This window comes from Apteryx rowi, unplaced genomic scaffold, assembly GCF_003343035.1.
Source record: "Apteryx rowi isolate R43461 unplaced genomic scaffold, aptRow1 scaffold_17, whole genome shotgun sequence".
Taxonomy (NCBI): domain Eukaryota; kingdom Metazoa; phylum Chordata; class Aves; order Apterygiformes; family Apterygidae; genus Apteryx; species Apteryx rowi.
Genome location: NW_020447974.1, coordinates 5,828,002 through 5,842,566, shown reverse-complemented (window position 1 = coordinate 5,842,566; position 14,565 = coordinate 5,828,002). Strand labels below are relative to the sequence as shown.

General features: G+C 42.0%; 1 protein-coding gene across 1 annotated transcript in view; it reads left to right on the top strand.

Annotated features, from left to right (window-relative positions):
- ABHD2 (abhydrolase domain containing 2) overlaps positions 1 to 13,828 on the top strand; it is a 33,852-nt gene extending 20,024 nt beyond the window's left edge. The window contains exons 6-10 of the mRNA XM_026060528.1: positions 1,991 to 2,083; positions 3,804 to 3,914; positions 5,208 to 5,277; positions 6,102 to 6,186; positions 7,225 to 13,828. Of these exons, the coding sequence (XP_025916313.1) occupies positions 1,991 to 2,083; positions 3,804 to 3,914; positions 5,208 to 5,277; positions 6,102 to 6,186; positions 7,225 to 7,421 (556 nt within the window). The 3' untranslated portion in view covers positions 7,422 to 13,828. The remainder of the gene's footprint in view (positions 1 to 1,990; positions 2,084 to 3,803; positions 3,915 to 5,207; positions 5,278 to 6,101; positions 6,187 to 7,224) is intronic.
- Positions 13,829 to 14,565: the final 737 nt, after the last annotated feature.

Below are 14,565 nucleotides of genomic sequence, written 5' to 3'. Positions count from 1 at the left end.
GCTGTTCACTAACTGGTTTCTTTATTAATATGTCATGATGTGCTGGTAAACTGACAGCATAAGGGCAACCTGTTTAACAATACTGGACTTGGATTTCTCTGTGGTGGTAGGGGCGGGAAACAGCTGCTTGTCTGAGTTTCTTCACACAAGAAGCCACTGAAGACTTGCATTATTGAGCTCTTGACTCCACCTKCTGGGTAAACATCTACTAGCAAGTCTCCAGTCACAAAACATCTGAAAAGCCTTCTTGTCAAATGCAGTAATGCATAGCGGATCTCATGTCTCTTTACCTAATCTCTACTGCTGCTTCTAAAAGCTAATCAGCCAAATAGCTGGGGGAAAAGCAGCATCAGTAAACATCCACTAAGAAAAATGGGGTAGAGAGGGCCTTATGCCCCTGATTATGGAAGGGGAAGGTACAAAACACTTCCAGATGGAATGGGTAAGCCTTAGCCTTCCTAGACTTTGGTAGGTTAAAATAGCTGGCTTCTTACCTCTGGGCTGCATGACAGTGGATTGCCCTGGTAGACATGACCAGTTAGCTTAGAACTTAACTTTCTTTTTTGTGATAGTTTGTACAGCCTTTTCCCCCAAATACCTTTAGGAAGTAAAGGAAGAAAAGTGGTGGTGGGCAAGATGACACATGAAACTGAAATATGAAAACCTTTCCAGGGCATTAAGCCTGTGTCCCATATACAGATGTAAAGTGGCAGCGATACAAGAATCCGCCAGCGGACTATGGAGCTCTTGGTTTAATCAATTAACATGCAGTTTGGGGAATTTTGTTCCTGAGGCTAAATGGGGACATGGCTCCTTATTCCTTCATCTCTGCCTCTACAGGCTTGGTTCTGCTTCTTAATCTTGTGGAATGCATCTTCACTGTAGCTACAGGCTGTGGGGAGGATTCTGTTTTGAAACCTGTGCAGTCAGCTTTAAAATACAGGAAGCTGTATTTCTTCCACAACTGTGGTGTGGAAGTCTAGTAGCTTTAACTTCAATCATCTTGAAATTACTTAAGGTTTRCTTGAAAGTGTTTTGTGGGGAGAAAAAAGTGTATCTTCCCATCTTCATTCTTCTCCCTCACTACAAATGTGGTAGGTAGTCTGGTTAAAAAAAAAAAAAAAACACAAAAAACCTATACTCTGGCATGGCTTACTACAAGAAAATATAGCTTATGCTCTGCTGGGGAGCTTGCAGGTTGTAGCTTGGGAAGTCATGTTAAATCTACCATTTAAACATTAACTTGCAATGAGAACTAAAGCAGGAGTAGTTCAGTAGCTGAAATTCTGCTCCCAGCATTCTTGGGTTGCTTGGTAAATGATAGGATGTTTCCTCAGTAACAGCAAACCTTGTTGAGAGTAAAGCTATAACCTGGCCATGACCCTGCATAGCAAAGAAGTACTTGTATCTGGCAGAGCTCACARAAGTCTGGATGACTTTAATTCTGTTTTAACAACCGATAAGCTGTGAAGTGCTGTTCTGCTTCAAATCAGATACCGCTTGCAGCTGCAGCTAGAATTTATTCTTATAGCTCCTGCCAGTGAAGCTGACAGTAATAGTCTGTAAATACTGAAAACATCTGCACAAATGGTTTCTTCTGCAGAGTTAACTCATACAACTGACAACACTGTGTTCAGCAACAGGCTTAAGTTGTAGTCCTTTGCTTGGTAGTCCAATTAGGTAAGCTAGATTCAATTTACGCAAAGGATACCAAAATCTTCTTGTTGGTGTTGCAGATCTTGATTGATGGCTCTTAGCTGTTTTGATCAACAGAGCATTTAATTGCATTGTGCAAAATGAGAGTGCAGATGTGTATTCTGTTACTACTGACCTTCATCAAAGTGGAGACCATTTCCTGGAAGAGGTTAAGCTATGGCAGGGGAAGCCTGGAGATTGCTTACATAGCCTCTAGGCTGCCAAAGATCTTATGCTATTACTGTGATCTTTCAAGATCATCTTTAATTGCTTTGATTGTTATGCACTTTTTCAGGGCCCAGGAAACCTTCATGCAGTGGGATCAATGTAGAAGATTTTATAACTTCCTCATGGCCGACAACATGAAAAAGATAATCCTTTCTCACAGGTACTGTAGTTGGTCACGGGCACTGATGGTATTGATGGTGTTAGTTGYTGTATTGGGTTTGTCCTCTCTTCTCAGCCCTTTAGAATCAAAATACTGAAAACTTATGCRCACATCCCTTGCTCAAGGGTCTTTAAATGAACCAATTAAGAGAAGGGGAGCTCATCCCAATCTCATTCATATGCATTACAATATACAAATAAGCCTTGGTGATCCTGCTAGAAGAAAGCAAGCTTTGGTGTTTTTGTCTTCCAAGGAGACTTGCTTTAATGAGTAAACAAGATGAGCACAGGAAAACATCATAATTAAACTTCAAAGTGGAATATTCTGCATCTCTTTCACTTCTAGCCAAAGAATTCCTTTTTCAAGGAGCCTTTTGTTCTGCTGCATACCTGAGGTAGGATTAATCCTCAAGGTGAGGATCATCTGCATGGGGCTGCTGCTTATCAAATAAGCAGTCAAACTTTAGATCTAGCTTCTAGCTGTTATTCTAGAAAGAGCGTGTAGCTAGCAGAATATTCAGTGTTGCTCTTGGAGTGCAGCTATATTCTTAGTATCCCTGTGCTACTGTTGTGATCTGTGGCTCTCACATACCGAAGGAATGTGTTAAACAGGTGGCTTGCTCAGTGTTCAGTTTTCTCCATCAAAAATTCTCTAGGTACCTCCCGGGCAATGAATATGTAAGTACCTCATCTGTGTATATTTGAAGATGCCCAAGTCAAGAGAAGAAGGGGGAAATAGCTACTTATGACCCATTTTTATTAAGAGTGTGTCACTTGCAAACTTTCAGTTAATTCCTGACACTCCTGTGCAATGTGAAACACTTGCAGAAGGAGTTGTGGAGACTGTCATGTAGGGTGATCCATGTTGCTCCAGATTGGAAAATATTTAGACAACTTGACAGAAATCAACATGTGAAAGTATATAATCTCCCCCCTGCACTAAATGGTGCTTAGAGTCATAATCCAGAAAAATCCAGTGCTGGGGTGAAGGGAGAATCTGTTAAATAAGATAAATATTTTTTTCTCTAATGGATCTTTTGTGCTTTAGGGCAGCTCCCCAAAATCAAACCTAGTCTCCCTCCTGCTTGTTCCTGCAGCTGTCTCTAAAAGGGAATAAAAACCCTGCTTTCCAGCTTGTGGCCTTTGTTCTACTTGTTAAGGGAGTGGTTTGTTCTGGTAAAGAAACACATCCTCTCCTGAGGGTAATAACTAATTATGACAAGTGTCCATAGTAAATAGCTTTCTGCTAAGGTAATGCCCCAAGTAGTTTCTGAAGGATGAGCTAATCTAATCTCTGTGCTGGGGAGACTTTAGTACCAGATGGTGAAGGAGATGCTATGCCCAGGACTGTTAGTGCTCTCACTTAAGCCACCCACAGGTTTGGTCAGAAGCCAAAGGACCCTCCCTCTAACACAAAGCCTGCGTTCCAAGTACCCTTAACACTGTCCATTCTGGGAAAAGTTTTCAGAGGTCCCTAAGGTTGCTTTTTTTAGTGCAACAGGAAAGCATATTTGCTCTAAAGTGGCTGTTAGTGTTTCTGTTACCTTTTGCTGCAAAGGGAGGTGGACAAATAAGCTCTGCTTTTTTCCAGGAAAGCCTCCTGGCTACAGAGCCCACTTCTATCTTGTCAGACTTGGTAAACTCACTTTCCCTTGAGCTGGTCATGGCTCTGCTGCCCTTGTTATGGTACTTGGATGTCTGTCTTGATATTACTCTTTCAGGCAAGTTCTTTTTGGAGATAACATGAAGAAGCCACAGAGCCTGTCAGATGCAGATCTGAGCAAACTCTACACAGCAACATCCCTCATGCAGATTGATGATAACGTCATGAGGTATGAGGGAGACTGATTCTCTGTAGCTCTCTAAAAGTACCTTCATTCTCAAGTGTTGTTCTCACATGCCTCTAGCTATGCTGATGGGAATCTTCTGAAATGCAGTGCTGACAGCCTCAGGACTCCTTCTTTGCCTCTGCACTGAATGAAGCTTAGCCAAAAAAAAAAGCCCTACTTGTCAATTTCAGCTTCTGTAAAATCACTCAGAGTATTCACTATCAGTAACATCTGAACTTGCAGCCTGGAATAACCTAGGAAGAGGCCAGGCCTAAAGAGCTGTAGCAAAAACCTGAAAGTACAGAATGTGGAAAGCAGCTCAAAACCATTCAGGAATGTCCTTAGCCCTGCTTTAATTTTGATTGAAACAAACCCTCCTGAAAAACCCTATTACTGCCTTCTCCATGAGCATTAAGGTCTACCAAAACAACAACAGTTTTTAATGGTCATGCTAACACCCAAATTAAACTTGCTGCTTTATTAAGCAGCATTCTGTTACTCTTGTGTCTTTGAAAGCAGCATAGCACTTCATTCAGTGGCCTTATTTTCCTATACCATGGCATGTTCTGTATCAGACAGTGACACCTTTCCAAAATGTTGAAGCTGTAAACTGGCTGTGCCCTATAGAGCTATAGGATTTTTGAGAGACTGGGAGTATTGGACTCTCCTGCCTTTCTAAAAATGCTTCATAATTAAATCTTCCTACTTGCCCCTAATCCCAGAGGCCTTTGTTTTGGGCTTACTGCAAAATTGTCACTTATTTCCAAAAAAAATAAAGCTAAGTGAGTTCATTGAACCCTTGGTTTGGAAGAGAAGTCTAGGGAATTGGTGACTAGGGAACTAGGCTGTGGTGAACAACTGGAACCGCAGTGAATTCAGAATGGCCTGTATTTGTCCAGTTCTTACAGTTCATAAATTGTCATCTTCACCTGAAAGCTTTTTCAAATGTAATAACATAACAAGATAATTTTTTTCTTCATGTGTATGAATTACTAATAAGTGAGAAAGGATACTTTTTAAAGCCCTGAAGGCCACTAAGCTCCAAACGGCATGTTTAACTTGCCATCTACAGAATAAATACAAATCCTACTACTGCAGTGTTTGAGTAAGCATGCAAAGCATGAAGGCATGTGCTGCCAGAGATGGATATCTGAGATAAACTGGGCAGAAAATATTTGGCCTATAAAAATCCATGCATCAGAGCTATTCTGTGTGAGTATCTTTCATTTGGGAGTCAGAATGTTTTGGAAGTCAAATGTGTACTAGAAACAGATAATTGCAATGTCTCCATTTCAGGAAGTTCCATGGCTACAGTTCCCTGAAGGAGTACTATGAAGAAGAAAGCTGCCTGCAGTACTTGCACAGGGTAGGCTCTTGCAGTTGAGATTGTTCTTGTACCTTAATTTTCCTGCTGGAGGGGAAATGGTCAGTAGTTTCTGTATTGCTGATTCCTGGACACAGCTATTCCTAGACAGAGTAGCTTGGAGTGGAATTTCAATTCCTGCTTCTAATACTGGTGCTAAATGGTCTAAGCCCTTAGATTATAACCCCAATGTGTAGTAGCACCCAAGTGGTCTAGATAAATCCAGACATTCAGCTGAACCCCTCTGAGCATACATGGGTAAAGTGGGAAGCAAGTGGTGGCATACAGCCTGTAGTTTCAAGGAGGAATGACTTGCTAGATATTCTGGGAGAGGCTCATGGTACTATCTGAAAGGTAAATAGCAGACTGAAGTGCTGCAGAGGTAAAGATGGAAGATGATTAACTTTTCCTTGCTCTGCAGAACCAGAGGATGGAGACATTCCAAAGGAGTTTTCCGATGTTTAAGTTTGAGCTTCAGTAACAGAGCTAGCACTAGCTGCCTCATATGCAAAGTAATGCAGAGCAAAGACTGTAGGTGTCTGAGTTCTGGGAGTGGGGAAGTGCTGACTCTGGACCTGAATCTGCTCTGTTACATCCCATCCGTTTTCATACAGTTAAACTGAAAAATAAAGTGCTGCAGAGCACTTTATTGGTGAAAAGCCACCAGTCTTAATTTTGACTGTCCCTGTTTTCCTGATGGTTCTCCAGCTGACAACAACCCTGAAATAAGGTGCCTGAGTAAACTCAAGCAGATGATTTTTGCAGTTAGAATGAAATTCAAATACCAACCCCTTACTGTTTTTCTTCTGCCATGTTTCCTGATGCAGATCTATGTTCCTCTCCTGTTGGTTAATGCTGCTGATGACCCTCTGGTGCATGAGAGTCTTCTATCAATTCCAAGAGCTCTTTCAGGTATGTTGAAGCAGTCTGCTCAAGCAGTGTGTACTTCAGCTTCCTTATTACATAATGATCCGTGATTACAAAGCAGCTTGACTTGCTGCCTTAAATCTGTAATCCTGAGAGATGCACTAAGCCTCTTTAAATCACCAGTTGCTAGAACCAGCAAGGCTAACTTTGAGCAGAAGGAACTTTTGAGCATTCCTTCCAGGGACCTTGTGCTGTTTTGGCTCATGTTGATAGCCAGAAGGCTGTATTCAGGTTACATTCTTTAATGCAAAAAATGCTTTCTCATGTCTTCACTCCTCGCTGGGGATTAATAGAAAGGTGAGTTGTTATAGTGATGAGATGGTCTTGAGCAACTGTAGATGAACAACTCCCCTCTATTGATAAGGGAGAAGATGCGTGGTTAGGTTATTTCCTAGTGGACTGGGATTGCTGACTTGAGAAAGAAGAGTTGAGCTGTCTATTTTCAGCCAAGAAAAAAGCAAATGACCTTTTGAAAAGGTCCCTCCTAGAAGAGGGTTGGTTGCTGTTTCTTCAAACAGTTGATGCACAGGGAATGCAGCAGGTTCTTTCTTTCCCTTATTGAAAGATGTGAGGGGAGAATTAATAAGATCTTCCAGACTGAAGCAGGCAGGGGAATTCTTCCTCCACTGATGGAACAGGAGGGCTAATGTACTGTCAGAGCTTTGCAGTTTAGCATTAAACTAACAGTCCCAGTTTCAGCACATGAGTTAGAGATGGAGCATTTTGGTAAGGATGTGACCTCTATTGCCATCAGGGCCCAGCCAGTAGTATTTGTTGGGCAGCCGTCTATTACTGGCTAGGATTGGTTCCTGTGGACTGACCTGTTGTGTGAAGTGGTGAGGCTATGTGCTTTTGACTTCAAATTAGCCATGGCCTTTGCCAGTGTTTCTGGTTCCTCCACAAGGTTCTTCCCTTGGTTCAGATACTATGGCAAGGATAGAGATGATTGTCACAACTTAAGACGGCTTAGTTCTCAGCTCTAAAATGCTAATTTTCTGGAACTTTGTGCCTCTTGTTTTACAGAGAAACGGGAAAATGTCATGCATGTGCTGCCCCTTCATGGAGGCCACCTGGGCTTTTTTGAGGGGTCTGTACTCTTCCCAGAACCTCTTACTTGGATGGATAAGCTTGTGGTGCAATATGCCAATGCCATCTGCCAGTGGGAGAAGACAAAGTCTCACTGCTCAGACACAGAGCAGGCTGTATCTGGCCAGGAGTAACTGACCCAAAGACTCTCTGGATCACTTCAGTATATCTCCCCCTTTGGGAACCCCTTGTTCCCTCACCTGCTGCTTCAGGTTTCTATTCTCCTTGATATCCTAGGGCTGGGGTTTGATCACAATGTTTCCTTCTGAAAAGTGGAGTTACAGCAGAAGTTAATATCTGGTCAGAGCATCTTTGCATATTACTTATCATACTGCATATTGCATAACTTATTGCTCTGCTTGAATTGGGTTGCTGACTGTGGCCTGTTATAGGGTTGTTGAGCTAAAGAGCTTGTTTTAAATAGATCAGGAGTTTCAAATATCAAATTCCTTCACCAGCTGGTCAAACTTCATGTCTGCAGCATTTGTTTAGGTGTAGATGACAGGCCAACTACAACCCTCTGACTCTGTTCTACTCTGTCCCAGTGCTGGAAAAAACCCTGTACCAAGCCACAGCCAGTGATTCAGTCTAGTATGTGGCCTGAAAAAACAGATGCCTGACTGCAAGTAGAGTTCCAGCCTTGTGCCATCTCAAGGGGATCTTTTGCTTCCTAGAAATGCACTTCCAAAAGTCAATGGGTTTAAAAATACTTAGCTTTTCCACTCTTCTGCTGTCTGTGGTCTGAGATGTTTTTATGCTGGGACTCCAGGTAGAGAAAAGCTGCAGGTTGGTAATACCAGTTAATGCTTTTCTATATAAACATGTTCTCATACCAAGACCAGATCAGTCACCTTATCATATTTGCCTCTTTAAATGTAGTTGTATTTTTTAGTACTGGATTTTTGTTTGACCCAGGGCTTCTTAAAGCTGGCTCTGGCTTCCAAATGGAAATCGGTGATTATGAATCTGCAGGATCTTTCTCTGGGGTCAAATTGTTTTTAAAAGTAATTCATAGAATTGAGGTACACTGTTAGGGGCTGGTTTGTAGGGGAGGAATTTTTTTCTTTAGACTTGCTTCCCCTTATGCCAGGGTAGGCTCTATCAAAATTCTTCCCCTTAACTTTCAGAGCATTGAATGGCTTTCAGGCACATGATTTGCCTTAGAGGTGATGGGAACTGGATGGCTCTAGCCCTGTGCAACTGAAGTAGTACCTTCACATGGCCAACTGCTTCCATATCTATGTAAATGCTGTAGGATTACTGGCTCCAATAAGACACTGGGCTCTTCCTTCCTTGAATTCCTTTTCCACACTCATACATCTGCTTCTAGTTTTAAAGTGCAAAGTGAAGTGTGGAACCATATATGCAGGAAAGATGCCTACTCACTTGTGCTATTCCCTCAAGTGGCTGTTATGGTCTGTGCCAAGACAGTTATTCAAGACTAGTCTCTCCTGGAAGGGAAGTTCTCCCATGACAATCTGGAGACTGAGACTTTGTGATCAAAATCTTTGCTTTGCTGTTTGTTCTATTGATGTTGTAATCTTGTTAATCCATCCTTGGGACGTGGTCTCAATGAAGCTTTTTTGGGTTTTTTGTTTTTTTTTTTCCTGTCATACTTCCCACATCAACGAGCACTTTATTGCTTTAGCCTTGGTTTGTGTTCTAGGCACTTTAGTTTATAGCTTAAGGGTGAAACAAGCTGCAGGACTTCAGTCCAGTGACATAGGGGAACAAGCATTCGGGACTGCCCTGTCCCTGAACTTCAGTGGGTTGGAGCAGTGGGGGTTTTGTTTAATAAAGCAATAATTAACTATTGTAGCAAAGGTGCATTATCATATCAGGAAATTCCTTTCAGTTTGCCTTAGGCCAGCCACTTTGGCCTGTTACAATGAACTGTGGTTATCTGCACATTCCCTTTGTTAGTAGATCCAGGTTTCCTTTTCTCCTCTCAAAGAAAAGGTGTGACCAAGTAAAGCTCTATAGCAATACTTGGCCATGCTTGTGGCTGTTTCTTAGGACTATTTGGGGGCATCAGTTAGCAAGGATATTCTTAAACGATGMATTTGTGCTATTATCCTCTTATTCATACTGCATCTGTATATCACCAAAATTTGTCATACAAACATTAGATTTTTCTTAAGTAGCTGTTTATGTAATATTCATTGGATATGACTTAAATATCTTACAGTCCACCTCTGTTGAAGGGAAGCAACACTTCTACACATCAAATAGATACAGTATAAATGTATAGGGATGTGTTTTCCATTCCAATGGGTTACAGCTTCAGAACTGTTTGAACTTTCATAGCAAACTCTACAGCTGTAGTTGACACAAATCACTGCTGTCTGCCTTGAAGGTACAAAGCTGCCCTTCCCATGGCAAGAGATTCTGTCTTTGGAACACTTCACATCCTTCCTCCAGGTGAGTAACAACTTCAGACAGCTCTAGAGAAACGGAAATTGTTCTTGGTACTAATACTAATGGAAGAGCCCAACATGTGGATACCTATAGAAGGAAGGACTGCATGTATCTAGTTAATTTGAGAACAAAATACCTGCCTCCCTCAAGTTTGAGAACCTTATCAAAAGCAGCAGCTCTCTGCCCCACTCCCCAAGTGGCTAAAGTTCTGCCTTCTTCCCAGGATCCCAAACTTCCAGAAGCAATTCACTTGGTTGAATGGCCCAGAACATGAAAGTAGGAAGTGAGAATTTTGGGTACTATCTGGGAAGGCTAATGTTGAGGCAAAGCAAGTGTTTTCTGGCTTCTGGGGTCATGTTAGGTGACACACTGCTTTTCATCCAAGTTATGCCAGTCTCACTGAAAGTGAAGCTTTGTTCTGCAAGCCTTTTTTTGAAGAGCTTTTCTTCCTTGCTTTTTTTAAAGGTGGTTAGTATTGACTGACTAGGTCTTGACTGCTCAGTCTTGACTGAGCAGGTTTTCCTGCTTCTGAGGTACAAGGAAGTTATCTTCTCATCAACTATAACATTAGGTCTGACTGACTTCACTATAGCAGATGACCAGTCAATGACCGACCTGTTTTGAGCAAGTATCTCCTAAGATGAGGCGGGCATCTAGGGAACTGACAAAGCAGTAGGAGCTGTATTTTTGTCTATTCAAGTAGAGATTCTGCTTTAAAATCAGAGGGCTTTTTCTAGGAGTTAATCCTTCCTGCCCCACAACCTAAGCCTTCATATTTCAAGAGTGCCAATGCCCTGGACTTTCTGAAACTTGGCTAGAGAAGTAATATTAATATGGGTCTCTTGCTCCCTTGACCTGTTTTTGCACTGTACACTTGCATCTACAGCTGTTTGAACTGCCTGTGTCCAGACCAATTAATTCTAGCCTGTTTGGGGAAGAATTTTTGTCATGGCTTAAACATTGTGTAGGGGTTCTGGCACCTAAAATACATCTTAAGCCTGTAGATGGGAGCAGTAAAATCTCTTTTTCCTGTCCTCCCTCCCTCCTCCCCCCAATTTGACATAGCTTTTAAAGCAAGACTTATGATGTCAAGACTAGCAGCAGTAGCCTAAAGAAACCTTGGAAGTGGGAGAGGAGAAAGCTAAGCTGCAGTGCATGCTATGTAAAGACCTTCAGAGAAGGTAATTCTGTATAATCTTGCTGCTGACAGTGACTGGCAACTGGTACCTAGTGCCTGTATTCAAAGATGAATGGGAATCTGTCCAGTTCTAATCTGGAATATTCTTCTCAAATAAGGCAATGCTAGTCTTGTGATGTGGACAGATGCCCTCCATTTGGCCAGTGGACTCAACCTCAAATGCAGTCAGAACTCTTACCACTTAGAGCTGAAGTCTGTGTGGTTAAGTCTTTATTTAATCTCTCTGCAAGACAAGTGAGCTTGTTAGTGTGCACTTCTAGATCCTTAAAATATAGTCTGGTAATGCAGCTCTTCAAGACTTTGGCATGAAAAAATCTATCATGAGCTCTATTTCATTTGAGATTGGGATTAGAAAAAGCATTAGTAGAGCTCTTTAGCATTTAGTCTCATATGGTAAACAGCCTTCTCCCCATTGCTGGATGTGGTAGCACTTGAGCATAAACCCCAAGGACACTCCCTGTCAGACTGCAAGTTGTGTGATGGTTAGGCTGGTCCAGCCATCATCTTTGGAGAGATCTGAAGGTTGTAGGTGAGCAGCTGGGGCTTCATCTTACCAAACATGAGGAACTGGCAGCTTCCATTAAATCAGATCTGCTGGCATTTTTAATGGTCACTTTCTGAGCTTCTAAATTGAAGGTTTTTTCAGATGGGTCTGACTGTTGTAGTTGCACTGTGAAGACAGATAATTGAACCTCCCTGCAGTTGTCTTCTGAGCACTACTTCTGCAATTCCTGTTTGTGAAGATGCAGGTTACAAAGACTGGGCATTAAGCAAAGATGGCAAGAACTGATATCTCCAATACTGAACTTAGCTAAGCTACCTGTGTCATCTGCCCTGGGTCTGTCACAAGCTCATAGACTACAGCCCCTTGACATGTGGTGCCTTGCCCTTTTTTCCTCCTCCCTTGATATCAGCATATCTAGAGACTTCAGTAACAGCTCTGTCAGAGCTTTTGAGTTCTGCTTTTTAATAAATTTCTCAGCACTAAGTAGTGAGACACCCCTGGTGATGTACACTGTACAAGTGCTATTGTACAAGTGTGCTGACTTAAAGGACCTTTGTGGGCAGCCTACAACTAGTTACAGTCTATTTTAAGGCTTTAAGGTGTATTAATAGTGGATCATCTTTCAGCTGTCTGCTCCTCAAATCTGCCTTTAGCAGTAGAGATTGAGTCGTAGAAGGAGAGTTTGCTTAAGTGGCTTGTTACCTTGTAATCTCAAGCTGCTTATGTCTAACTCTTTAACAACATATAGCTGGAGGTGGATTCTCTATAAATGGCTATATCTGAAAGAGTAGAATGGCACTTCAGGAGTTGATTGCCAAACAGTTTAGTCACCTGGATTGCTTCCAAGTTTTTCCTAGAAATATTATGCCTATCTGGGGTTTATTGAAGTTCTTCACAGCCTTTTTCAAGGAGACCAGAAAAGGCCCTGGCCTTCTGCTGCATGTATAAATCATCTCTTGTAAAGAGCATTTTGCTGCTTCTGGTTTGAGTCATACTCCATGAGTCCTTGTTCCTTTGGAAGGTCTGTAGGTTGGGTAGTGTCCAGGGCCCACTGTGACTCAAAACAGCGTCTCCTTCAGGAGTACTAGTTCTAGGGAAAAAAAACAGTTCTTGGTGTGAAGACTTTCAGGGTTTCTGCTGAACTTAAGATGCCTCAGAGCAGCACAGACCTAAGGAAGGGATGCCTTGCATGTGTCCCTTCTGTTGCTGGGCATCCTTGTTACACTGTTGGCCTGGATTTTTTTCTCAGTTGTTGGGAGAGTGTAGGTGTAAGTGCCACCAATGCATCAAAGCAGTTGCCAGATGTTCAGTTTGTGCTGGAAGGGCTGCTAGGGTTATTCTGAACTACTGCCCTTCAAACACCTGGATTTTTGGTTTTGCTGGTTAATGACACAAACACTGCAGTCCAGGGCAGTGTTTTCCTCTTTTCTGAGTCTATCTGATAACACTTTCCAGAAACTCCAGCCCTGCATCCCTTGTCCATAAAGGCCATGTCTCTTTCCTTCTCACTGGATGGTCTTGCCTAAGCTGGATAACTTTAATGCCAGTAAGGAGCCTGATCCATGAGGTGGCTCTACACATACAACCTTTCTTGCTTTTATGTAAATGGCAAGCTTATGTTGCCTGTCTTTAGTCATGCCAGTGCTTTGATTAGACACAAGTTCCTTCTAGGATCTCTCTAATGTCATAGCTCTACTGGGATGCTGACCCTTCTGATGGCTCCTGCAAACTAGGTAGTCTTCAAAAACAAATCCAACAACTTGTATTTGATATAACTAAACCCTACTACTTAGCCCAAGTGAATACTTCTTCACAGAACATGTTTTCTTTTCACACTGTTTGTTGGCTTGTCTATAACTCCAAATGAAAGATCACAAGAGACTTTTTTTCTCAAGAAAGCACAACCTCTTTTCAAGAGATACCTTGTTCTTTCTGAATATCCCCAAGGTAAAGAGGTATGTGGACACCTCAGGAAGCCAGATCTGTGCCCTTCTCATGTTGTTCCTGCAGTTGTGTTAGAACAGGCTGAGTGATTTCTAATGTTCTTGGTAAGCAGCACAGTTTACTGTGGAAAATATTTTAAATTTGCAAACTTATACTCTGGAACCATCTCTAAATGCTGCCCTGAAAAAGCTTGTATCTGAGATACCCTCCCAGCTGCCAAGTTCTGAGTCAGATTCTCTGAAGCTGACGGCTGCAGGGGAGATGATTTGCAACTAGCAATGCAATTTTTCTATATCTGCTGATGTTTACCTTTAAAATTACATATAAATATATAAAAGTGTCTTTGATTTTCTTTAGTTTTTGTTCTTGTGTGGTGTAAAATGGAGGTCATTGCAAAACAAAATGTAATTTTGTTATCTTTGATTCAGTGGGATTTCTTATTTAAAAATAAAGGACTTATTGAAGTCAGTGCTACATGTAGTGACTATGTACAATGTCATTGGGTGATGGGAAAAATCAAACTGTCACTTCTGACAGACAGCATCAATACTTTCTTATGCCTTTCCTCTGTGGTAAGGAAAGGATCATCTGACACGGGAATATGTTTAGCCAACAAGGCTGTCTTCCTCAAAATACAACTGGGTATCTCTGAACATCCTCCCCTCCCTTTGGATTAGATAAATACTTCAGAGTAGGAGGAATCATTTAGCCCCAGGCCTCAAATATGAACTTAGTATTAGAACACTCATGAGCAGAAATGTTAACATCTAAAATGTGACTGTCTGGAGGAAAGGCAATCATAACACCACTGTAGTATATTCCAAGACGTAAGTTGGTTTCTGTTCCCTCATGTGTTTGCCAGGCAGGACAACCCTTGCTGCTCACTCCAGTTTCATGAACTCTGCCTCTACATTGGCTACTCTGGTGTCAAATGCAAAAGGTCTAATTGTTCTAGGAAGTGTGAATGGCCCACTCATTTCAGCAAGAAATGCCCTAAGGAGGGCACAGGACCTAGCAGCCTTATCCCTGCAGTGTCTTGTAGTGCGTGGAAGGACTCTTCTCTGGGATGGCTTTTAGCTCATGCATCTCTGCAGAAATGGTGATTTGCTGTTTTTCCCTATCTGGCAGTGAGTGAGGGCTCTCCCCCAGAGCGGTACTGACTTGCATGCAATTCAGGTACCTGAGGGCAGTTGTGCTAGTGGTCAGAATGGTA